General features: G+C 35.1%; 1 protein-coding gene across 1 annotated transcript in view; it reads left to right on the plus strand.

Moving 5' to 3' along the window:
• C6H11orf65 (chromosome 6 C11orf65 homolog) overlaps window positions 1-27,282 on the plus strand; it is a 50,821-nt gene that overhangs the window by 15,070 nt on the left and 8,469 nt on the right. Inside the window, exons 3-6 of the mRNA XM_069468974.1 lie at window positions 1,871-1,963; window positions 18,365-18,418; window positions 18,551-18,751; window positions 19,820-19,950. Coding sequence (XP_069325075.1) covers window positions 1,871-1,963; window positions 18,365-18,418; window positions 18,551-18,751; window positions 19,820-19,950 — 479 coding nt within the window. The remainder of the gene's footprint in view (window positions 1-1,870; window positions 1,964-18,364; window positions 18,419-18,550; window positions 18,752-19,819; window positions 19,951-27,282) is intronic.

Genomic DNA, 27,282 nt, shown 5'->3' on the forward strand with positions numbered 1-27,282 from the left:
AACCCGTGGAAGGATTTCACTTCTCCACTGTACTTCAGAGCCACGGCTGAGTGAGGTTGTAATATATGTGGAACTTCCTATGGGTCACACCTTGTACTTGACCTCCTGAAGGCTGCTAGGAGTTGAGTTTGACCAATAGAATGTAGAATAAATGTTGCTGTGTGACTTCCAAGATAAGGCCTTAAGAAGCATTGCAACTTCTACTTTCTCTCTCTCTTTGGTACTTTGATATCTCCATGCTATGAAGAAGCTCAAACTGAAAGTCTATGTGGAGAGAAAGCCATCCTAGATATTCCAGTAATCCCACCTGAAAACCCAGATATGTGTGTGAGCCATATTAAATCACCCAGCTCCAACTGATCTGGCTGCTGACTACAGCCACATGTGTGAGTCCAAGAAAGACCAGCAGAACTCCCCTGTCAACTCACAGAAAGAAAGAAATAATATAGTTGTTGTTCTAAGCCACTGAGTTTTGGGGTGACTTGTTATGTCTCAGTAGATAACTGATATAGTAATCTGAGTATTTAGAAGATACTATTAAGATTTTAAACCATAATACAATTTTTTTTGATATTCAATGTGGGATTTTACTTGGGGAAAGTTATGTCTTTCTTTCAGAACAAATACTATTTGTTTTGACATGGGCTATACCATCTTCCACAGGCAATTGCAATAGGGCTTCAAATTGTCATACTCTTACTATTACTTCAATCTGAATTTATTTTATCTGATTAAACATAAGTAAACTGAGGAGGGGAGTTTACAAAGAGTAAGTAAGAGGTTTGGGGAAGGGGAGGGTTTGAGGGGAGGGTTACCAAAGAAATAGTTTTCTAAGAAGAATTGTTTGGGGTAAAATTTCAAGTCTGTTATGAGCTGGCTTCATAAAAATCGCTGTGCCTGCTTGATGCCCAAAATTCTTTTACCAAGACATTAGTACTTTTGTTTAAGAATTAAGTGTAAATGATTCAGATCAAAATGTCTGCCTGATACAACTTGCAGAATAATGTGTTTTAGTGAGGTAAAATGCACTAGAACCAGGAGGAGCAGAAAGCAGAGACATTAGCTATCTTTAGTGATGCTAGGAAAAGGATGTATAATCTGAGATTGTAGGTAAAGAAACAGATTCAAGATTTTTGCCTATGGTGGATTTCATTTAAATTGTGCTCAAATGGACAAATAATAACTGTTTTCATTGTTCAAAAAAAAAAAAGAAAAAGAATTGTTTGGGGTTGGCTGACTAAAGTTGCACTAATGTGAAAAGTGGGCAAGGTTTGTAAATCAGTGGAATTATTACAGGAATGAGGATGATTCTGCAGTGGTAACAACTATTAATATTTATTGAGTGCTTTCTTGTGCCATAAACTATTGTAAGTGTTTTATAAATATTAATTCATTTATCCCTCACGGTAGCTGTATGAGATACCTACTATCATTCCCATTTTATAGTTGGAAAAACTGAGTACAGAGAGGTTAAGCAACTTGTTCAGGGTCACACAGCTAGTAAGTACTAACAATTGAACCCAATCTGAATACTGTACCATGAATTCTTAACTAGTAGGCTCTATTTTGTTTTTCTCTTAGATTACTGTGGAGAGTATACTGAGGTGACCCAACCAAAGTTTTGGGTATTATATTTATAGTTGGTAGTGATGTAGTTATAAATTTAAGAGTAAAACTTTTTGTGAGAACACTACCAATATTACCTGGCTTACTGAAGCAAATTCTGAGTGGATAATATTTCTAAAATCTCATGTACATACATAAAATCCATTTTATGGTTTTCATACATTTTTGCCCTAATTGGGCAAAAAGCAAAGTAGAAGTAGAAAATCCAGTTTGACCATAAAATCTCATGTGTTTGAACCTTTAGAATGTCACGGTATACCAACATTTGAAAAGTATGATTGATTTAAGAAGACAAGGGGAACCACGTCAGATAATGAAATTTATTAATCCTAAAGAGGTAAGGACATTACTTATTGATACAGCATCTTATTTTTTCCTTAAAAATGTGTGGCTGCTTTATCAATTCAGTGTGCTCATGTCTGTTTCTTTTTTTAAACTCTTCTATTAAAGTATCATTACAAGTTGAAAGTTCATAAAACATAAATATATAGCTCAATGAATCTGCATAAAACTAACACCCATCATACAGATCAATGTTTTCGTATTCCCTATTGCCCCCTTCAGGTGCCCTACAAATCACTGCCAACTCCCTCCTTCCAAAAGGCAATCACTATTTTGAATTCTAACATTATACTTTAGTTTTGTTTTTGAACTATATATAAATAGAATGCCTATAGTATGCTTTAGGAGTATAGATTTGTTTATTCAACATTACATTTGAATGTACATAGCTAAATTTCAATCATTTTTAATTAATAGGCATTATTCCCTTTTATTAACATATTACTGTTTATTCATGCTACAGTTGATTGACCTTTGTATTGTTTCCAGTTTGGGGCTATTGTAGTAACTGCTTCTAGGAATGTTCTTATTCACATCTCCTAGTGTAAACATGCACACTTTTTTTTGGCTTATACTTTAAGTGGAATTGCTGAGTGATGAGTTATGATTATAACAACTCTAGGAAATAATTCCAAACTATTTTCCAAAGTTATTATACTAATTTACATTCATACCAGCAATTCTGGGGAATTCTTAATACTCTGTATCCTTACTAACACTTGATATTGTTAGTTTTTAATTTGCATTTCCCTGATACTAATGAGTTTAAAAATGTTTTGTGAAGTGCTTGTTCAAGTTTCCTATGTATATGTGGGGGGAGGGGGTGTGCACATGTCTCTTCTATTCTTACTGGTTTTTAGCAGTTATTTATATGTGGTTTTTTTTTTTTTTGTAGAGACAGGGTCTCATTCACTGTGTTGCCCAGGCTGGTCCTGAACTCTAGGCTTCAAGTGATTCTCCTGCCTCAGCCTCCCAAAGTGTTGGGATTACAGGCATGAGCCACCATGCGTGGCTATATATTCTATTTTTATTACTATTTCCTTTTTTTCTAATTTGTTTTATTGTAGTAAAATACACATAACATAAAATTTACTGTCTGAACCATTTTTTTAAAAAAGAGACAGGGTCTTGCTCTATTGTCCATGCTGGAGTGCAGTGGCGGGATCATAGCTTACTCACTGCAGCCTCAAACTCCTGGGCTCAGGTGATCCTTCTGCCTCAGCCTCCCAAGTAGCTGGGAGTACAGGTATGTGCCACCATGCCTGGCTAATTTTTCTTGTAGAGGGGGGTCTTGCTATGTTGTCCAGGCTGGTCTCAAACTTCTGGCCTCAAGCAATCCTCCTGCCTCGGCCTCCCAAAGTGCTGGGATTACAGGCATAAGCCACTGCATCTGGCCCAAGTGCAGTTTTGTTACATGGATATATTGTGTAGTGGTGAAGTCTGGGCTTTAGTGTAGCCATCACCCAAACAGTGTGCATTGGGCGCATTAAGTAAATAATTATCCCTCTCTCTCTACCCTTCTGAGTCTCCAGTGTCTATTATTCCACACTCTATATCCATGTATCCACATTATTTAGCTCCCACTAGTAAGTGAGAACATGTGGTATTTGACTTTCTGTTTCTGAATTATTTCACTTGAGATAATGGCATCCAGATCCATCCATATTATTGCAAAAGACATGATTTCATTCTTTTTTATAACTGAGTAGTATTCTGTTGTATATATGCCACATTTTCTGTATCCAGGCATTGGTTAATGGACACTTAGGTTGATTGCTTGTCTTTGATATTGTGAACAGGGCTGCTATAAACACGTGAGTGCAGGCATCATTTTGACGTAATAATTTATTTTCCTTTGGATCTGTACCCAGCAATTTTTGTATATGGTGAAAGATATGGCTCAAGTTTCTTTCTTCTACTTATGGCAATCCAATTTTCTTAGCACCATTTATTGAAAAGGGTGTCCTTTCCCCAGAATACGTTTTTGTTGACTCTTTTGTCAAATATTAATTGGTTGTAGGTATGTGGCTTTATTTCTGGGTTCTTTATTCTGTTCCATTGATCCATGTGTCTATTTTTATACCAGTACCATGCTGTTTTGGTTACCATAGCCTTGTAGTATGATTTGAAGCCAGGTAATGTGATGATGCTTCTAGCTTCGTTCTTTTTGCTTAGGATTGCTTTGGCTATTTGGGATCTTTTTTGGTTCCATATGAACTTTAGGATATATTTTTTTAATTCTGTGGAAAATGACTTTGGTATTTTGATAGGAATTCTTTGAATCTATAGATTACTTTGGGCAGTATGGTCATTTTAACAATGCTGATTCTTCTGATCAATGAATATGGAATGTTTTTACACTTGTTTGTGTCATCTACAATTTCCTTCAACAGTGTTTTGTAGTTTTCCTTGTACAGATCTTTCATCTCTTTGGTTAAATAAATTTCTAGGTATTTTACTTATTTCTTTTGTATCTATTATAAATGGGATTACATTCTTGATTTGGCTTTCAGCTTGATTGTTATTGGTGTATAGAAATGCTACTGATTTTTGTACATTGATTTTGTATCCTGAAACGTTATTGAATTCATTTATCAAATCTTTTGGAGTTGTCTTTGATATTTGTGCATTTTGACATGTCTGGAAGTTCCCTGAGAAGCACAGAGGTTTGCCTTTGTTTCACTGCTCTCCATTGCAGCCCCAGGGCTGCAGTAGCTTCTAGCATTTAAAGTCATATACTACCTGAAGCCCCCTGAGGCAAGAGATAGGACAGACACAGCAAGAACAGGCAGACCCAACGGCTTAGGAAGGAGAAAGCTGAGGAGAAAGATACAAGGAGATGTCTTAGCAAATAGAGAATATTCAAAAAGAGGTAGAAGATTAGTGGTTATCAGGGCCTGGGGGAAAGGGGGAGTGACTGCTTAATGGGTATAGGATTTCCTTTTGGAGTGATGAAAATGTTCTGGAAGTAGATAGTGGCGGTACAATATTATGAAAGTACTAAATGTCACTAATGTTAAATTTATGTCATGTGTCTTTTACCACAATAAAAAATATTTTAAAAATCTGTTGGGATTTTGATTGGGATTGTATTGAATATTTAGATCAATTTGAACAAAACTGATATCATGGATCTCCAATTCATGACCATTTGTGGGAAATATGAGATGTGCTGCTCAGATCCCTCTTACAGAAGGGCTTACTACCCAATCACAGGGAGTATGGTCAGTAGACAGCCTCTAGCTGTGAGGATCTTCAGTTCCTATCTTAACTGAAGACAACTGCCTGACCCTGACTCATTGCTTGCCAGGACAGCCCACATCCAGTGACTGAGCAGAGTGTGGTGGGTGGGGAGATGGGCATAAAAGCCATTGTGATGTGGAACAACTCTATTGGGCAGTATTCACTTTAGAGCTCCCTGCAGGACTGGCCCAGGCTTTGTGGGGCTTGTGTTGCAGTTCAAATTCTTTCTCTGCCCAGTTCTTCTTCTTTCCCCTTCCTTTCGTAGGTGTTGATACCTAATAAACTTGTGGCACTCAAACTTCGTATCAGCATCTTCTTTTGGAAAACCTAATTTGTAACATTATTTAGTTCTATATTTTCTCTCAACAATGCTTTATAATTTTCTGTGTAGAAATCTTGCACATCTTTTGTTAGATTTATGCATTGCCCTTTGATGCTCCTATAAAAGGTAATTACAATTTTTTTTTCTAATTTTTAATGCTAATACTAGTATAATAGGCAGTCAATTTTTGCATATTAGCTTTGTTACCAGCAACTTTATAATCCTCATTTATTAATTCTAATAATTTGTACATAGATTCTTTTAGATTTTCTATGTAAACAATCCTATTTTCCTCAAATAGTGAGTTTAATCTTTCCCTTCCAAAACATTATATATTTTATTTCTTTTTCTTGCCATTTTTTACTGCCTAGTGCCTTCAGTAATGGTGAACAGAGGTGATAACCACTGTCTCATTCTTGATCTCAGAGGGAAGGTACTCAGTACTTCATCATTAAGTATTAAATGTGCTATTGGTTTTTTTGTAGAAATCTTTACCTGGTTAAAGAAGTTCCCTTCTATTTCTGTTGAGCTAAAAGAGATTTTTTTTAAATCCAAGAATAGATGCTAAATTTTATGAGATATTTTTCTGGTTTAATTGAGATAATATTTTTCTTTTGTTCTGATTTTTTTTGTTTGAATGTTAAATATTCTTCGCATTCCTAGAATATGTACATTTTGGTCATGATGTTTTATACTTTTTTTTTTTTTTTGAGACAGAGTCTTGCTGTGTTGCCCAGGCTAGAGTGCCATGACGTCAGCCTAGCTCACAGCAACTTCAAACTCCTGGGCTCAGGTGATCCTCCTACCTCAGCCTCCCGAGTAGCTGGGACTACAGGCACACACCACCACACCTGGCTAATTTTTCTATTTTTAGTAGAAATGGGGTCTCGCTCTTCCTCAGGCTGGTCTCAAACTCCTGACTTCAAGTGATCTTCCCGCTTTGGCCCCCAGAATGCTAGGATTACAGGCGTGAGCCACTGTTCCTGGCCTATCCTTTTTAAATATTACTGAATTTAGTTTGCTAATTTTTTGTGTAAATTTTTCCACCTGTGTTCACACAAAACATGTAATTTACTGTCTCTGCCAGATTTTGTTATCAAATTTAGCTGGCCTCCTAAAACAAATTGGGAAATGTTCCTTCTCCAATCATTTTCTGGATTTTTTTTTTTTTTTTTACATTCAGTGTTATTTCTGCCTTAAATTTTTTTAAGGTTTTACCAGTGAAGCCATTTGTGCCAGAAGTTTTCTTTGTGAGAAGATTTTAAATTACAAATGCAATTTATAGCTATAGGTCTATTTCCTATTTATTCTTGTGCTAGCTTTGGTAAGTTGTATTTTTCTAGAAGGTTGTCATCTAAATTTCCAAATTTATTAGCTTAAAATTGTTTATAATATGCTCTTATGGTCTTACTGATGTCTTAGAATCTGTAATATTGATAGTTCTCTTTATTTCATTCCTGATATTGATTATTTGTATCTTCACTCTTTTTCTTGACCAATCTCATTGGGGTTTTTCACTTTTATTAGTCTTTTCAAAGAACCAACTTTCGACTTTGTTGTCCCTATTATTGTTCATTCATTTCCTACTTCATCATTTTCTGCTGATTATTATTTCTTTCTTTATATTTTCTTTGAATTGTATTAGCTAGTATTTTTCTAACTTTTTGAAATGGGTGCTTAATTTATTGATTTTTAGCCTTTTCTGATATAATCATTTAAAACTACAAATTTTTATCTAAGAATGGTTTTAGCTGCAGCTTACAAGTTTTCATATGTCATTTTCATCATTAAATTCAATTTAAAATGTTTTTTAAATTTCTAATTTGATTTATTCCTGTTATTTAGAATTATACTTTTAAATTTCCAAACATTTGGGAATTATCATATTATGTGTTTGTTACAGTTTTTTTCTTTATTTCACTGTAATTTCAATACTCTGTTGTTTATTTTTATAAATTTTTATCTGTACTTGAAAAGAATATGTATTCTTTAGTTGTTGAGCATAGTATTGCATAGTTGTCAATTAGGTCAAGTTTGTCAATTTTGTTGCTCAAATCTTCTATATCCTTACTGATTATTTTGACTAGTTGTACTATGAGCAACTGAGAGGTATATATTAAAATCTCCCACTATGATTGAATGTTTTTCTGTTTTTCTGATAGTTTGCATGTATTCATGAGTATGTTATTAAATGAATACCAACTTAAGACTATTGTATCTTTCTTATGAATTAAACCTATTATCATTATTAGGTATCTCCCTTTATCTCTAGTAATACTCTTTGCCTTAAGGTCCCAAATCTCTGATATTAATGCAGCCACACGAACTGCCTCTTATTTGCATGCATCTTTCCCATTATTTTACTTTCAACATTCTGAATCTTTATATTTTAGCTGTATCTTTTTGTAGGCAGCCATGTTGTTAGCTAACATTTTTTATCCAGTAGGATACTCTGCATTTTGTTGGAGCATTTACACCATTCACATGTAATGTTGTTATTGATATTTGGGGATTTCAATCCATGCTTTTACTGTTTACTATATATATATCTCAGATGTTCTATGTTCTTTTTCAATACTTTATGCCCTTCTTTGGGACTGATTGTTTTGTTTTTATATTTTTCTCTCTGTATTACCATTCTTTTGTGGAGTTTTTTTGTTTTTTGTTTTTGTTTGTTTTTGTTGTTTTATTTTATTTTATTTTTTATTTACTTATTTTTTTGAGATAGTCTTGCTCTGTTGCCTAGGCTGGAGTGCAGTGGTGTCATCATAGCTCTCTGCAACGTCAAACTCAAGCATTCCTCCAGCCTCAGCCTCCTGAGTAGCTGGAACTACAGGTGTGTGCCACCATACCTGGATAATTTTTTGTATTTTATGTGGAGATGGGATCTTGCTATGTTGCTCAGGCTGGTCTAGCCTCAAATGATCCTCCAGTCTTTGCCTCCCATAATCCCAGGATTACAAGCATGAGCCACCATGCCCGGCCTATATTACCATTCTTTTATGCTTATCCAAGAGATTGCAACATGTATATTTTACTTATGAAAATCATATTTAGATTGGCATTTTTATCTTTTCCCAGACAATGCACTTAATTCCCTTACCTCCTTTTGACTTATATACTCTTGCTGTTGTACTTTTAAATTCTCTATTGCTAGATCATAGGTTAAGAGTATGTTTAGTTTAATAAGAAACTGCTGAACTTTTCCCAGTGTGGCTGTACCATTTTGCATTCCCTCCAGCAAGAAGTAAGAGTTCCTATTGCTTCACATCTTGGAGCATTTGGTGTAGTCAGTGTTTGGATTTTACCCATTCTAATAGCTGTGTAGCGGCATTTTGTTGTTTTAATTTACAATTCCTAATGACATATAATGTTGAGCATCTTTTCATATACTTATTTGTCATCTGTATATCTTTTTTGGTGAAATGTCTTTACAGACCTTTTGCCCATTTTTAAATCAAGTTGTTTGTGGAGTTTTAAGTGTTCTTTGTATATTTTGGATACCAGTCCTTTATCAGACACGTTTCGCAGAGCTTTTATCCCAGTCTGTGGCTTGTCTTTTTGTTATTTTGGCACCTTTTAATTTTAATTTTTTTTTTTTTTTTTTTAAGACAGAGTCTCACTCTGTTGCCCGGGCTAGAGTGAGTGCCGTGGCGTCAGTCTAGCTCACAGCAACCTCAAACTCCTGGGCTTAAGCGATCCTACTGCCTCAGCCTCCCGAGTAGCTGGGACTACAGGCATGCGCCACCATGCCCGGCTAATTTTTTGTATATATATATTTTAGTTGTCCATATAATTTCTTTCTATTTTTAGTAGAGACGGGGTCTCACTCTTACTCAGGCTGGTCTTGAACTCCTGACCTCGAGCGATCCACCTGCCTCGGCCTCCCAGAGTGCTAGGATTACAGGCGTGAGCCACCACGCCCGGCCTAATTTTAATTTTTAAACTTTTAATTTTGATGATGTCCATCCTATAATTTTTTTCTTCTAGGTATCATGCTTTTGGTGTTATATCTAAAAAGTCATTGCCAAACCTCATCTTACCTAGATTTCTTCCGATGTTATCTTCTAAGAGTTCTTAGTTATGCATTTTACATTTAGCTTAATGATCCGTTTTCAGTTAATGTTTTGTGAAAAGTATAAGATATGTGTCTAGAGTCTTTTTTTTTTTCCTGCCTGTGAATGTCCACAATGTCCCAGTGGTGTTCCAGCATCATTTGTTGAAGACTACTCTTTCTCCATTAAATTTCTTTTGGTTCTTTGTCAAAATCAGTTAACTATAATTGTGTGTGGGTCTATTTCTCATCTCTCTCTCCTGTTCCATTTATCTTTCACCAATACCACACTGTCTTGATTACTGTAGCTTAATAGTAAATCTTGAAGTTGGGTAGTATTAGTCCTCCAACTTTGTTGTTCTCTGAAACTTCAGTATGTTCTGGGTCTTTTGCCTTTCCATGTAAAATTTAGAATGAGTTTGTCCTTATATACAAAATAAGTTGCTGGGATTTTGATGAAGATTGCATTGACTCTGCAGGTCAAATTGGGAAGAACAGACATCTTGACAATATTAAGTCTTCTTATCCAGGTATATGGAATATTTCTTGATTCATTTAGATCTTCTTTGTGTTCTTTCATCACAGTTTTATAATTTTCCTCATATAGATTCTGAAATATTTTAGATTTAGATTATAGATATAAATAGATTTTAGATTTATACCTAAGTATTTTACTTTTTAGGGTGTGAATGTAAATGCCATTGTGTTTTTTAAATTTCAGATTCCGATTGTTCCTTGCTGGTAAATAAGCAATTGATTTTTGTATTTTAACCTTTTGATTTACTGGGATTTTTTATATAGATAATCATGTCATCTGTGAACAAAGTTTCTTTTTCCCTTCTCAATCTGTATACATTTCATTTTCTTTTCTTATTGCATCAGCTAGGACTTCCAGTATGATGTTGAATAGGAAAGGTGAGGGGATATCTTTGCCTTGTTCCTGATCTTAGTAGGAAAGCATCTAGTTTCTTACCAGTAAGTATGATGTTAGTTTTATGTTTCTTATAGATGTTGTTGTCATGGCCCGTTATGCAGGAACGAGGAATGAACAGAGACAAAGAGACACACACACACACAAAGACAGTACAAGACTGCAGTGCCTTCCTGCTGCAGCGTCTTTATTTTTAACACAGCCTGTTTGGCAACTGTCCCACCACAATTTCCTTGTTCCCACACTGTCCCTACTCAGCACGTCCTTTTCCTTGTTGTTTTGTCTCAGGAGAGCTGATGTTTGCATTCTGAACTCTCTAGCCCCCCATTTGAAGGGTCAGGGCGCCCTGGCTCACATTCAAGCCTACAGGCATGTTTTTGGAACAAAACAACAAGGAGATGTTCCCAGGTCCGGGCCACATATGGCCTGAAATGTCCTCTACATGTTGTCAAGTAAAGGAAGTTCCCCTCTATTCCTAGACTGATGAAATTTTTATCACAAATGGGTATTGGATTTTGTCAAATGCTTTTTCTGCGTCTACTAATATGATCATATGACTTTTCTTCTTTAACCTGTTGATGTAATGCAAAATGGCCTTGCATATCTGGAATAAATGTATAATTTATTTTTATAATTACTTTTATACATTGTTGAATTTAGCTTGCTAATTTTTTGAGGATTTTTGCATCCATGTTCATGAGAAATATTGATCTGTACTTTTCCTTGCTTGTAATGCCTCGGTCTGGTTTTGGTATTAGGGTGATGCTGACCTCATAGAATGTGTTGGGAAGTATTTCTTTTGATTTTATTTTCTGGAGAGATTTTAGATAATTAGTATAATTTCTTTCTTAAATGCTTGGTAGAATTCACCAATTAACCTGTCTGTGCCTGGTGCTTTCTGTTTCAAAGGGTTATAATTATTGATTCAATTTCTTTAATAGAGATAGGTCTATTCAAATTATCTATTTCTCCTTGCATGATTTTTGGTCAATTGTATCTTTCAAGGAGTTGGTCCATTTCATCTAGGTTATCAAATTGTGGCATAGAACTATTTGTGTTCTTAAAATTTGTTTATTATCCTTTTAGTGTCCATGGAGTCAGTAGTGATGGCTTCTGTTTCATTTCTGATATTAGTGATTTGTGTCTTCTTTTTTTCTTAGTTATCCTGGCCAGAGCTTATCAATTTTATTGATCTTTTCAAATAAGCATTTTGTTTCTTTGATTTTCTTTATTGTTTTTTTGTTTTCAATTCTATTAACTTCTGCTCTAATCTTTATTATTTTCTTCTACTTACTTTAATTTGCTTTTCTTTTTCTAGTTTCTTAAGGTATAATCTTAGATTATTTATTTCAGACTTTCTTGTTTTATGATATATGCATCCAGTGCTATAAATTTTCCTCTAAGCAATGTTTTTGTTGCATCCCTAACATTTTTGTAAGTTGTATTTTCATTTTCATTTAGTTCAAAGTATTTTTTAACTTCTCTTGGGACTCCTTATTTGACCTATTTGTTATTTAGAAGTGTGTTGTTCCAAGTTTTAGGGTTTTTCAGCTATCTTTCTATTTCTGATTTCTAGTTTAATTTCTTTGGGGTGTGAGAGCATAATTTGTATGATTTCTATTTTTTAAAATTTTTAAGTTGTGTTTTTGGCCCAGGATATGGTCTGTCTTGCTGAATATTCTGTGTGAGCTTGAGAAGAATGTGTATTCTGCTGTTTTTAGATGAAGTGTTCTATAAATGTCATTTAGATCCATTTGATTGATGGGGCTGTTTCAGTTCAGTTATGGCCTTACTGATTCTCTGACCATGAATTTGACAGAGGGGTGTTAAAATCTCCAATTATAATAGTAGATTTCTTTATTTTCCCTTATTGCTCTTTCAGTTTTTGCTTCATATATTTTGATTCTCTGTATATACATATTATATACAGGGATTATTATGTCTTCTCAGAGAACTGATCGTTATCATGTAATGCTCCTCTTTAACCCTGATAATTTTCCTTAGTCTGAATTTGGCTTTGTCTGAAATCAATATAGATGCTCAGATTTCATTTGATTAGTGTTATTATCATATATCTTTCTCCTTCCCTTTTCTTTTAACCTCTCTGGGTCTTTATATTTGAAGTGAGTTTCTTGTAGAAAACATATAGTTGGGTCATGTTTTTTTAATCCACTCTAGTAGTCTCTGCCCTTTATTTGATGTGTTTAGACCATTGACATTTAAAGTTATTGATACAGTTTAATTGATATTTACTGTGTTATTGTGTCTTTTTTTGCCTTTATTCTTTCTATATATCTTTCTCTTTTTTTTTTTTTTTTTTTTGGTCCTTTGCTCTTTTTATGCCTTCTCTGGTTTTAATTGAGCATTTTACATGATTCCATTTTCTCTCCTCTTTTAGCATATCAATTGTACCTCTTTTTTACTTTTTAGAATTAGTTGCCCTAGAGTTTGCAGTGAACATTCACAACTAATCTAAATCCACTTTAAGTAATAGTATCCCACTAAATCAAATCTTCCATAGTCTCTCATAAACTTAAGAGACAGAGTCATGCTAAAGGGAAAGGACCTTCATCAAATACACAGCTTATCTCCTACCTTGAACATATTTGCCATATTTGGGGTCTGAATGGAATATAAGGATAAAGAATTAAGCTCAAATCTTCCCAAAGAGTATAACTGAATTTCCCATAGTCTTTCATTATTGAGGAGGTAGAAACCTGCCAGGATCTCTTACAAAAGCCCAAAGGACCACATCTGAGAAACAGGGAAACACTAGAAATGGACACACCAAATGTGGATTACTAAAACTGCGATCCAGACATAATCCAGCTCAATCTCTGATTGTATTGGCATGATCAGCACCTCACTCTGACTGCCTAAAAGATGAAAGGTAAATCCTTTCTAGTGAAACCTCTACAGTTCTTTTATATGTAGTCTCTAAGATACAATGAAAAATTACTAGACATGTAAAGAGGCAAGTGAATGTGAACAGTAATCAAAAGGAAAATACAAACCATAGAAATAGACCCAATAATGATCCAGAAAGTTACCATATAAAGACTTCAGAATAACTGTGATTAGTAAGTTTTTTAAAAATGAAGAAAATGATGGGCAAAAATGAATGAGGATGTGGAGAATTCCAGCAGAGAATTTTGATCTATAAATAAGCAAATGGACATTCTAGAACTAAAATTATCATCTATGAAATTAGAAATATATTGGATGGGTTTAACAGAAAATTGGTTGCAGCTGAAGACAGGATTACTGAACTGAAAGGCAAGTTAACAGACAACATCCAAACGGAAGCTCAGGAAGAAAACTAATGGGAAAAAAATAAATAACTGAGAATAATAGACATGTGAGACATAATACAAAGATCTAACATACATGTATTAATAATTGGAGTCCCAGAAAGAGAGAAGACATCAAATGGGGCAGAAGCAATATTGGAAGAGAAAATAAATCAAAATTTCCAAAATTGATAAAAGAAATGAATCCACATATTCAAGAAGTGCTGAACTACAAATGATATAATACAAAGAAAACCACTCACCTGGGCACATCACAACCAAATTCCTAAAAAAAAAAGACAAAGCTACAATCTGAAAATCAGCTAAAGAAAAAAAACATTAAGGAAGCCAGAAATAATAGAATTGCTTCTTTTGTGTTCTGAAAGAAAGAAAGGGGAAAAAAAACCTTGTCAACCTGAAATTATACACCAGTGCAAATATCATCAAAATAGAGGCAAAATAATGATATTTTCAGACAAACAAAAGCTGAAAGAATTAATTTGCCAACAAACTGAATTACAAGAAATATTAAAGGGAGTTCTTCTAGTTGAAAGAAAATTATTTCGGAAGGGGACAAGGATTATACGAATAAAGAGCACTGGAAGGGGTAAATGTCATGGATGTATATTGTTTTCTCTAGAGTAACTGCCAAAAGAATCATATAAAACTATATTACTTAAAAGCTAAGAGATGAGAAAATATGGAATATTAACAATTGCTTGATCAATCCAAAAGAATGCAAGAAAGAAGAAATAATGGAATAAAGAACAGATGGGAAAATAGAAAACAAAAAGCAAGATGTTAGACTTAACGCTGGTGTATCAGTAAGACTTAATCCTTATTTAACCAACTACAGTTGTCTCTTGGTATTTGTGGGGCATTGATTCCAGGACTCTCCACAAATACGAAAATCCACAGATGCTCAAGTTCCATAGTTGGCCCTGAGGAACCTATGGATATGTACAGTTGGCCCTCCATATCCATGGGTTGCACATCCCCCAAATACTGTATTTTTGATCCATAGTTGGTTGAATTTGAGGATACAGAATCCATAGATATGGAAGACCAAATGTATATCAGTAAGTATATCAATAATTATATTAAAAATTTTAAGTCCAAAAAATAATTATTATATGAAATATAAACAGACTAAACAACCCAAATAAAAGCAAAGGTTGTCAGACTGACAAAAAAGCCATCTATTTATTATTTTTAGGCACACTTTAAATATAATGGCATGGAAAAATGAAAAGTAAAATGATGGAAATAGATGTGCAAATTTTAGTTAAAAGAAAGCTGATGTCATTTTAATATCAGACAAATTAGACTTTAATGCAAAAAGTATTGTGAGATATAGAGAGGGACATTTCATAATAATAAAAGAGTTCAACAAAAAATGTAACAATTCTGTAATTGTAAAGCAAAATTGACAAACTTACCAGAAGAAACATAGTAATCTTCATTCATACTTGGAGATTTTTAACACATCTTTCTTGGTAATTGATAGAAACAAGCATGCAAAAAAAAATTTAATATAGATATAGCAGATTTTAACGTCTTGACCTAACTGATAAATATAGAACATTATAGTCAACACTGCAAAATATCTAAAGGTCTGCAAATCTAATGCTGTCTTTATGTTAAGTGCACAGGAAATGTTTCCCAAAATAGAGTACATGCTTGGATTTAATGCAAAGCTCAATAAATTTCAAAGGACTGAAACCATAGAGAATGTTCTTTAGTCCCAATGGAATTAAAATAGAAATCAATAAAAATAAGAGAAATAGAAAACCATCAAACTTTTACAAATTAAGCCCATGAAATTAAATAATCTATAGGTTAAAAAGGGAAATTAGAATATATTTTATGCTAAGTCATAATGACATCAAAGCTTACGGGATGGAGCTAAAGTAGAGCTCAGAGGGAAAGTTATACATCTAAATGCAAACATAATACAAAAAGAGAAAAATTGAAAATCAGTTTCCTAATTTTCTACCTCAAGAAGCTAGAAAAAGTTAAGCCAATTAAACTCAAAGAAAGTAAAAGGAAGGAAATAGTAAAGATAAAATCAGAAGTCAATAAATAGGAAGTAAAAGTAACAGAGAGAAAATAAACAAAGCCAGATAGCACAAAAAAGTGACTATAATCAACGATAACTTAGGGTATACTTTAAAATAACTAAAAGAGTAGAATTGGAATGTTCCTAACACAAAGAAATGATAAATGCCTGAGGTGATGGATACCCCAATACCCTGATTTGATTAATTCACATTGTATGCCTGTTTCAAAATGTCACATGTACCCATCCTGTAAAGATATACAACTATTAGGTACCCATAATGATTAAAAAATTTTTAAATGTCTAAAAAAGCCCAGTCAGTTCTTTGAATGGGTTAATAAAATTGATAAACCTCTAGCAAGACTATATATCTAATATCCAGTAAGTATATGCAAATGTACTCAACATGGTTAGTCCTGAGGAAATATAAATTAAAACTACAGTGATTGGGCTGGACACAGTGGCTCATGCTTGTAATCCCAGCATTTTGTGAGGCCGAGTGAAAAGGAAGACTGCTTGAGGCCAAGAATTTGAGACCAGCCTGGGCAACATAGTGAGACCCTGTCTCCCCAAAAAATAAAAACATCAGCTGGGTGTGAGTCCCAGCTACTCAGGAGGCTGAGGCAGGAGGATCATTTGAACCCAGAAGTTCAAGGCTGCAGTGAGCTATAATTGTGCCACTGTACTCTAGCCTGGGCAATGGAGTGAGACCTCATTCCTAAAAAACAAAACAAAACAAAAAAATAAAACAACTACAATAAGCTACCATTATAACCTCACCAGAATGGCTAAAATGAAAAGGTCTTGACAATACCATGTGTTAATAAGTATGTGGAGCAGCCAGAACTCTCATATATTGCTGGTGGGGGGTAAATTCTTACAAAAATTTTGAAAAACACTCTTTGGCAATCACTAGTACAGCTAATTACAAATGCTTCTTGTCTTATGGTGGGGTTACGTCCAGATAAACCCATCATATGTTCAGAATATTGTAAGTTGAAAATGCATTTAACATACCTGACCTACTGAACCTTATAGCTTAGTTTACACTGTGGAGTATTGGTTGTTTACCCTTGTGATCACATGGCTGATTGGAAGCAGCCACTTGCTGCTGCTGTCCAGCATCACAACAGAGTATTGTACAGCATATCACTTACCTGGGAAAAGATCAAAGTTCAAAATCTGAAGTATGATCTCTACTGAATGTGTATGGCTTTCACACCATTGTGAAGTCAAAAAATCATATATCATACCATCATAAGTTGGGGACATCTGTATAAATATACCTCATGACCACTCATATTCCATTCCTGGGTAACAAAGGGAAATGAATGATAGAGCCCACCAGAAGAAGCAGTTTTATTTATGAAAGCCCAAAACTAGAAACATATCAAAATTCCAACAATAATAGAGTTGATAAATAAATTGTGGTACATTATATGATGGAATACTACAGGGTGCCCCAAAAGTCACCATACATAGGGAAAATGGGAAATTATAGCTGAATGTACCTTATTTACAAAATATTCATTACAAAATTTTTCCTTTGTATGGAGACTTTTGGGACACCCTGTAGACAGCAGTGAAAAATAAATTGCTACTATCTGCAACTACATGTATGAATATTATAGATTCATCACAGATTCATGTTGAGTGAAAGAAGCCAAGCACAAGAGTATACAGTACATCTGTAAAAATTCATTGAGCTGTGCACTTAAAATTTGCCTACTTCAGTGAAGAAAAATATATATGCATGTATATATGTATAGTGTTATGGTTCAAATATGAAAAATATGTTTTATAACAGGATATCACACTTCATACTTGAATTCATAAATTTTTAGTCAAGAGAAAATTATTCTGTGAAACTAATGTCATCTTTCAGGCATTACATATTGAACAATTTAGGATAGTATCTATTTTCTCATCTAACATAATACTATCAGGAAAGAATTGCATTGTTTTCTGATAAAGGCCAAGAATCTTTTCTCTACTTTTCATTTTGGTGCAAGGCACTTAAATTTAGAAGACCTGTTATATACAATTCTTACAGATTTTTAAACATGGATTTTTGATTTAACAAAAGCTAGTTAGGGAAGGTCATCTGATGCTGAACTTAGGTTGATCAGTCACAATTTTTTTTCTCTGAATTTACCTATAATACTTTATATGTAAATCATATCTTTGAAGACTTATTTAAAACTTATGTTTTATGAATAATAAATCACTTGGCATTTATGTTTCTATATTGCATAGAAAGGATACAATTTGGTATCACTTTTTCAGTTGTCATATAAGCTGTTTTATTTATTGAAAACCCTAAGAAATTAAGTCCTTAGATCTTAAATATTTTCTAATTTAAAATTAATTATTTGAGGTCTGTTCACCTGTCCTATTTCCTAAATAATCAACATTCAGCAACTATTTTTAAATAATAGAGTGCGAAGTAGTGAATTGATACATACAGAATGTTGAAGAGTAATACATTCTCTTATAGGCAGAGCTTCTAGACGCTGCTGCTGGCATTCATGTGCGATTCAGATTAGGTGGAGTAAGTATAGATGAATTCTTATTTAGTAGTTTCAAAGCACATTTATGTGAAATTTAAAAGATGTAATTTTGAAAATCATAAACTGTTTTTGTAATTATATTACAGTGGTCCTTTGAACTTTTACATCTACAGGCTCAATTTCCCCCTCATGTATACTATAAAATTTTTACTGACAGACATATTGAAGATCTGTGTGCTAACAGCCCTAGAGATTATACAAAACTTCCAGCAAAACATACATCTCATAATAAAAGTGATCATCTTCAGGAAGAGGATCATAGTGGCTGGTATCGTCGGATAGAAAACAATGGCTGGAGGCCTGTTTCTGATAGAGTAAGAAAAGAGAAATATTAATCATTTTTTATCTCATATATTTAGAAATTCATTTTATCTTTTTAAAAATTAATTTTAAAATTATTTTTAAAACAATAAATACTAGTAATTTGATAAAATTTACTTAAATATTCTGAGGTTACTAATCATTATTAGTAACAACAAAGTACAACAATTTATCATTTTCTTCCTACATTTGCTTGTACTTTTAATAATTAGCTTTGAACCTATACCATCTTTAGATACTCTCTGGTACTCAGCAGATTATATACTTAGTACACAGATTGGAGAATTTGGTATGTTGCATATACTAAGTATGAAAAGTGATAAGGATCAAGGTGTGAATTGATTCATTCATTAACAAACTTTATGGCACATCAGTCATACATCAGGCATTGTTTTAGATGCTGGGGATACTATGGTAAAAAGGCATAGTGCTTTCCCTCAAGTAGATTGCTTTTCAATTAGAGAGAGTTGAGTACACAGGATATTTCAGTACAGTGTAGTAAATATGGTAAGTGGTTGAATAGGTACAAATACATAGTGTCGTGGAGAAGTAGCAAACTCTCCTCCTTGTTATCTAGTGTGTGTGTGGCAGGGTAGGAAGGATGAATTGAAAGTGGAAAAATAGGCAGCCAGTTAGGAGAAAGTGTTGTAAAGGGGAAACCACAAAAGTCTTGGGAAGTAATAGAGGGAGCTCTGTGTTCCTGGAGGGTGCCACTACTCCTGGAGGGTTAGAATCATCAAAACCCAACAGTACTAAGAATAGGTAAGGTCTATTCATGTAAGAAGATGAAATAGTCTTAGAATATGTCTATTTACTAATCCATCCAAACAAATTAAGTACCTCGGTACACTAGTACTTTGTGAATCTTATGGTTCTGAAAATGCAGTATATACTAACTCACTCATCACTTAATTAGAAAGACCTTAAAAGGGTCTATCCTTTCCTCTGTCTCTATCTTGGCATATTCCTACCGAATGCACAGAAGAAGTTCTTGTCTATAGCCAGATAATCTCACAATCAATATTTCAACATTTTGTATATTCCTTTTCATTTCGCAATAGTTTTGGTTATCTACTGCCAGTGAAGTAGTGGAAGACAAAAAAGAAACTGAATTTCATTTCTCTAAACTGAAGAGAAGGCAAGATTTGGAAAATAAAAGAAAAATTAGAAAAATAGAATGGATGAGGCAAATGTAAGTTGACTAAGTACTTAGACTTACTAAAGAAGTATACAGTATTTTAGACAAAAAATCCATAGAACTTACACTACTTGATTTCAAGACTTATAAAGCTACTGTAATCATGATGTTGTATTGGCATAAAGATAGACATACATAGATCAATTTAACAGAACACAGTGTTGAAAAATAGATTCACACATACATTGTTAATTGATTTTCAACAAAGGTGCCAAGGGAATTTAATTGGGGAAAAAATAGTCTTTTTAACAAATTGGATATTCAAATGTCGAAAAATGAACCTTGACTCCTATACCATAAGTAAAATTAACTCAAAAGAGATCCTAGTTCTAAATATAAGAGCAAAAACCATAAAGCATCTAAAAGTAGCCAAAGGAGAAAATCTTAGCGACCTTTGTTCTTGCGAAGGTTTCTTAAATGGGGCACAGAAGGCATGAACTATAAAAGAAAAATTTGTTAAATTTCACTTCATCAAAATTAAAAGCTTTTGTTCTTTGAATAGCCTGTTTCAGAAATAAAAATGCAAGCCATAAGGAGCCAGGTACAGTGGCTCACGCTTGTAATCCCAGCACCCTGGGAGGCTAATGCAAGAGGATTGCTTGAGCTCAGGAGTTCAAGACCAGCCTAAGCAAGAGTGAAACCCTGTCTTTACTAAAAATAGAAAAATTAGCCAGCATCATGGGACTCTGTCTCAAAAATTAAAATTAAAATTAAAATTAAAAAATGCAAGCTATAGACAGGTATAAAACATTTGCTATATGTATGTATATATATATATATATATATATATATGTCTTGAATCTAGAATATATTTTTTAAAACCTCTCAAAACAGTCTAATTTAAAAATGGGCAAAAGACTTGAACAAACACTCCATTAATGAAGATATATAGATAGTAAATTAGCATAACTCAACTAATGAATCATTAGTCATTAGGGAAGTGAAAACTAAAACAATAATGAGATACCACTACATACTCACTAGTATGGTTAAAATAGTCTGCCATACCAACTGTTGGCAAGGATATGGAGCAAATGCAAACTGCTGCATTCACTTCGAAAACAGTTTGGTAGGTTTTTTTTTTTTTTTTTTTTTTTTTTTAACAAATTAACACACCTATTCAACCCAGCAATTTCACCCCTAGGTATTTACCCAAGAGAAATAAAAACATGTCCATGGAAAGATTGTATATGAATATTCATAGCGGGTTTATTTGTAATAGCTAAAAACCAGAAACAGTACAAATTTCCATCAGCAGGTGAATGGATAAATAAATGGCAGTATATCTACACAAAGGAAATACTACTCAGCAATACAAAGGAATGAACTATTGATACACACAACATGGATCAATCTCAAAATAATGATGCTGAATGAAAGAAATCAGTCAAAAAAAAGTACATGCTGTATGATTCCATTTACATAAAATTCTAGAAGATGCAAAAAAATCTAGAGTGACACTAAGAGGATCAGTAGTTGTCTGGAGGTGGGAGGAAGGAGAGAGGGAAGGATTACCAAGGGGTACAAGGAAACTTTGGGAGTGATGGATGTATTCATTTTTTAATTGTAGTGATGCATTCATAGGTATATACATGTCAAAACTGCGAATTGTATAATTTAAATATGTGTAGTTTATTATACCTAAATTGTGCCTCAATAAAGTTGTAAAAAAATTTGAAAAGAACATTGTACACCTCCATGGCACCTTTGAAGTAGTCATTTATCTCCTATAGTTGCAGGGTGAGTAGAGGGCATCCCAGGGTTCAATTGCAAGGGTCACAGGATTATAGTGTCTACAGTACAAACAAATGCTGAACACTACCAGGTCTTTTGCATGAAGATAAGGGCACTAATGGGAAAGTAGTACAACCCTGAGACCTGGGATGAGGACATTTGGACAGACATAGGCAAGGCTAAGAACCTTGAACCTCCAAATTCCCTTGTTAGTGGAGGAAACCCTTGTTCCCCCTTTTAAGGGAAGCAGTCTTTCTCTACATAAAAGCCTTTCAATGACTGCACTGGCACAGTTGCTATACACACTCATGCTGATTCTCCTCAGGATTCCCCACCAGTACCACCATTTCTCATTGGCTCCAGTCCACAAGGAGAGTTGTATCTCAGGACAGCCCAGAGAGAGGAGTACAAGCAAGAGGAGATGGCTTATAAACCAAAAGAGTTACAAGAACTTATAGGAGTCTCGGAAGCATTGTGTGAGGGTGGATTTTAAGGTTGTTAGATCAAGGGTTGTTTGGGCTGAATGTACTGATATGGACACACTCACTTGGGATTGTGGATTTAATATGTTGGCTTGGTACCCAGAAATTATGTTAACAGTATGTGAGGTTAGCTATTCAAAGCCTGAACTCAACCAAGCCTCTTTGTTACAAAATACCTGAACTTCTCTGGTATACTGTATAAAAAGGATTACTGAAGGCTCAGGGGAATGCATATGTTTGTTCCTGTTATGTGCAATTTACTTAACCACTGACTAGCTATAACCCTAGGAGGCCCCAAAGGATAGCTTCTTCATCAGATTGTTAAGAAATGGCTTGTTGAAGGGACTAGCAGAAGTCTTGATGAACTCTGTGATGGCTGTCCTTTATAGGCTGGAGATGACAGTGGGGAAAGCTGTGATGAAATTGTTTCCTTTAGTTTATTGGAAATAATAAAACTTTGAGGTGATAGGGTCAGGTGGTGACACAAATTGCAGCAAGGCTTCCAGATGTGGCTTTTTTTTTTTTTGAGACAGGCTCTGGCTCTGTCACTGGGGCTAGGGTGCAGTGGTGTCATCATAGCTCATTGCAACCTCAAACACCTGGGCTCAAGTGATCCTCCTGCCTCAGCCTCCTAAGTAGCTGGGATACGGGTGCACACCACAGTGCCTGGCTAATTTTTCATTTTTAGTAGAGATGGGATCTTGCTCTTGCTTAGGCTGGTCTTTTTTTTTTTTTTTTTTTTTTTTGAGACAGAGTCTCACTCTGTTGCCCAGGCTAAAGTGAGTGCCGTGGCGTCAGCCTAGCTCACAGCAACCTCAAACTCCTGAGCTCAAGCGATCCTCCTGTCTCAGCCTCCTGAGTAGCTGGGACTACAGGCATGCGCCACCATGCCCGGCTAATTTTTTCTATATATATTTTTAGCTGTCCATATAATTTCTTTCTATTTTTAGTAGAGGTGGGGTCTCGCTCTTGCTCAGGCTGGTCACGAACTCCTGAGCTCAAACGATCCACCCACCTTGGCCTCCCAGAGTGCTAGGATTACAGGCGTGAGCCACCGCGCCCGGCCTAGGCTGGTCTTAAACTCCTGGCCTCAAGCGATCCTCCTGCCTTGGCCTCTCAAGGTGCCAAGATTACAGGTGTGAGCTACTGTGTCTGACCAAGATGTGGCTTTTTTAATGGAGAAAATCAGCACAACCACTGGTACCTGGTATGCTACTGTTGACTTGGCAAATATGTTCTTTCCCATCCCAAACACTAAGCAAAAGGAAAAGTAGTTTGCATTTACATGGAAAGAATTTACATCTTACTCTCAGAGCTATATCAGCTTTCTTGCTCTAGTCCCTACCGGCTTGCACATCTTGAATCTGCAGAACATCATGGCTTTTCATTACATCGATGACCTTACACTAATTGTATGCAGTAAGCAGAAAATAACAGCTCCCTGGATGGTTTAGTAGGACAAATGCACACCAGAAGGAAGGAGATAAACTTGGCAAAAAGTGAAGGGTCTGCCACATAACTGAAGACTAAAGATATTTTATGATATCTTTTCTAAAGTGAGAGACAAATTGCTGTACCTTGCACCATTCACCTTGAAGAGGCACAACACTTAGAGGCCTTTTCTTGATTTGGGAGGTAAAGTATGGCATGTCTAGACATGCTGCTCCAATCCATTTACTAGGTGACCTATTAAAGCCACCAGGCTCCAGTGGGACATTGAGCAAGAAAGAGCTCTGCAGGAGGTCCACAGCTGGTCAAGCTGCCCTACAACTTTGACTTTATGTCCCATCTGTCCCAACAGATTAGAAGTGTCTACGGCAGTGAAATACTATGTAGAGCCTCTAAAGAGTCTTAATAGGAGAATCACGGCACAGACCTCTAGGGTTTAAGAATAAGCTAAAGAATGTCCTCCTCTGCCAAAAACTAGTCTCCATTTGAAATTCAGCTCCAGGCTTGCTACTGGGCCCTGGTAGAGACTGAATGCTTGGTAATAGGATACCAAGTGCTATGTGATTGTGAACTGAGCTGGGTTTTATCTGATCCATTGGACAGTAAAATTGGGGGTACATAGCATCATTTCAGTATAAAATAGATGTGGTCTATATGGAATGGGTCTGAGAAGAACCAGAAGGCCCAAATAAGCTGCATGAACTGGTGGCTCAGACTTCTTCAATCACTACTTACACTGCATTGCCTCCGTACCTTTGGCTTCATAGGGAGTCCCTTATGACAAGTTAACAGAGGAGGAATATGCTGGATCTAATTCACCATGGATCTGCACAGGAGGCTGGTCCAAAAATGGGCTGTTACTAGATTACAACCCCTCAACTGGCCTGGAAAATGGTCAAAGGATATCCTTCCAATGGGCACAACTTCAGGTAGTACCCTTGGTTTTCCACTTCATTTGAAGGAAAAATAGCCTGAGGTGTGGCTCTCATTGACTGTGGGCAGTAGCTAATAATTTCTCAGCTAAGTCAAGGAAGAGGTATATGCAGAATGGGTGCAAAGTATATTTATGTCCTATGTGAATGCACTCCAAAGAATTTACATGAGGCAGACAACTCTCAGTTATGAGATTGACAAGATGATGCATCCTGTGGATGTCAACTCTTTTGTTGCATCGTGGAGCCACGTATAAAGTGGCTATGGTTACAGAGATCAAGGTTACGTTTAGGCTTAACAACATGGCCTTCCCCTCACCAAGGCAGTTCTGGCTGTAGTCACAGCTGACTATATAGCAAAGGCCATTGCTTTGCCCCAGTAATGAGATATGCTGGCTAGCTGGTGACAGGCTAATTATATTGGACCCTTCCCATAATAGAAGAGATATCCCTTTGTCCTCACAGTGATAGACAAATACTCTAGACATGAATTTTATTTCTCTGACTGCATTGCTTTTATCAGCAACACCTTCAGTACAGAGTGTCTTGTCCATCATCATTTTATTTCATACAACATTGTCTTTAACCAGGGACCCGTTTACAGCAAAGGAAGTGTGATTATGGGCTCAGAACAACAACACAATTCACTTACCATATGTGCCATCACCTAGAAACAGCTGGCTTTGATAGGATAGTAGTATGATTTGCTGAAGCTCCGTCACAGTAACAGCAGACAACACCTGGTGATAAGCCAACGCACATGAATAATAATCTTGTTTTATTTCTTCTTTCTTTCCTGTTTATCCTCAAAACAACCTTCTTCATAACAGACTTCTGTATTGCTAATTATATGGGGATTTCTCTCTCAAACTCAACACATCCAAAACTGAATTTCTTCTCTTCCCCATCATAAAAGTTGTTTCTTCTCAGTATTCCTCCTGGTCTCAGTTTATGACACCATTATTGACCCAGTTATCCAAGCCAGAAATATAGAGGGTGACCTATACTTAACACTCTTTAAAAGCTCCTACATGTAATGTCATCAGGTCCTATTAATTCTACTTCCAAAGTATCTCCCAAATCTGATATTTTCTTTCATTCTCTACTGCAATATTTCATCTATACTTCAACTGCTGGGTATATCTTCTAATTGGTCTCCTTGTCTTTAGTCTCTTCATTGTCTCTGTCTTAACACTGAACTGATGTTTCTAAAGTACAAATCACTTCCTTACCTAAAACGTGTTAAGGGTTTCCCAGTACCTACTTCTCACATGATATTCTCTCTCCCCAGGCTGCTCTTCTCTGGCTCAGCTACATGGCAACAAGATCTTCCTCTTTTTTGATACTTGTCCCAATATCTCCTGAAGCCTTCCCTAACCTACCTAGACACAGTTAGGCACTTCCGTGTGCCCCATGGACTTTTTATGTACTCAGGTGTTATGTTTCTGCAGTTATCTGTGTATTTGCCACCTACACTAGACTTTGAACCCCTATGGAACAGGGACCCTGTTGTATTTATTAGCATAGGACCTCAGATATACTTGGTGCTTAATGAATATCTGTTGTTTATAGAAGGAACGAATAAATGAATGAATGAATAAATAAATAATAAATTCTGTGACTGGGTGTTATATTTCTTTTTCATAGGGTTGCAGAGGATGAATGAGAAATTTTACTTTGTGTGCTTTGTTCACTGTGGCATTAAACACTCTTCACTCTGTTGCTAAGAATCAGCAATGAACAAAATCAACAAACTTTTGATTTTTTTTACCCCTCTCTTACTAAAAGAATTCTGGTGTTTAAATCCCATTCCTTGCTGTGTCCTGCAGATCTTAGCTCTCCTAAACCTTCTTTGCAATTTAAGCTTTGATTCTTCCTAGGTCTTTGTATTTAACTTCTCTTCTTGTCGTGAAATTCAGACAAACATTTCTTACCATGTTCTTTCCTCTTAAATTTCCTAGTTTAGAAAGAATATAATTTTAAAGTGAATATAACTAAAAATAGCAATATTACCTATAAAGCCAAATTTTATAGTTTTTGTTTTCTTCTTTAAAGATCACTATTTATTTATAAAACAAGTTATGATTATAAAGTGATCTTTATTTCTCGTCGCTATATTTGAAATTCGATTTTTACTTGCTAACCTCTTTAGACCACTTAACTATAATAGTGACTAATTTTAAGAGTTCAAAATCTAAGAATTAAATTATTAGAAGTTTTTTTTTTGAGACAGAGTCTCACTGTTGCCCCAGGTAGAGAGCAGTGGTGTCATCATAGCTCACTACAACCTCCAACTCCTGGGCTCAAGCAATCTTCCTGCCTTGGCCTCCCAGAGTGCCAGGATCACAGGCATGAGCCACTGCACCTGGCCTAGAACAATTATTATTACTCTCAGAAACAAAGTGCATTTTATACTTCCTTGATAAGAGAAAAAACAGATATCTGAATTATTGTATATCACTGTTGAAAAAGGAGAAAATAATGCCCTCCATGTTTCAAAATCTACTCTTAGGTGTTTGTGTATTTGGAAGGGTAAAACATGGAGGAAATCATTAAAAACACATTCACTCTCAGCCTTCCAGAAGTTTCTAATTTTTAAATGCATTTTTGTTACAGCATGAGCATTAGTTCAATAAATCTGGGTCAGTGGGTACTATCATTCATTTGATCATTCATTTACTTAATACATGTTTATTGAGTGCCTATTATGTTCGGAAAACAGAGTATAG

The sequence above is a fragment of the Eulemur rufifrons genome, chromosome 6 (genome assembly GCF_041146395.1).
Source record: "Eulemur rufifrons isolate Redbay chromosome 6, OSU_ERuf_1, whole genome shotgun sequence".
NCBI lineage: Eukaryota > Metazoa > Chordata > Mammalia > Primates > Lemuridae > Eulemur > Eulemur rufifrons.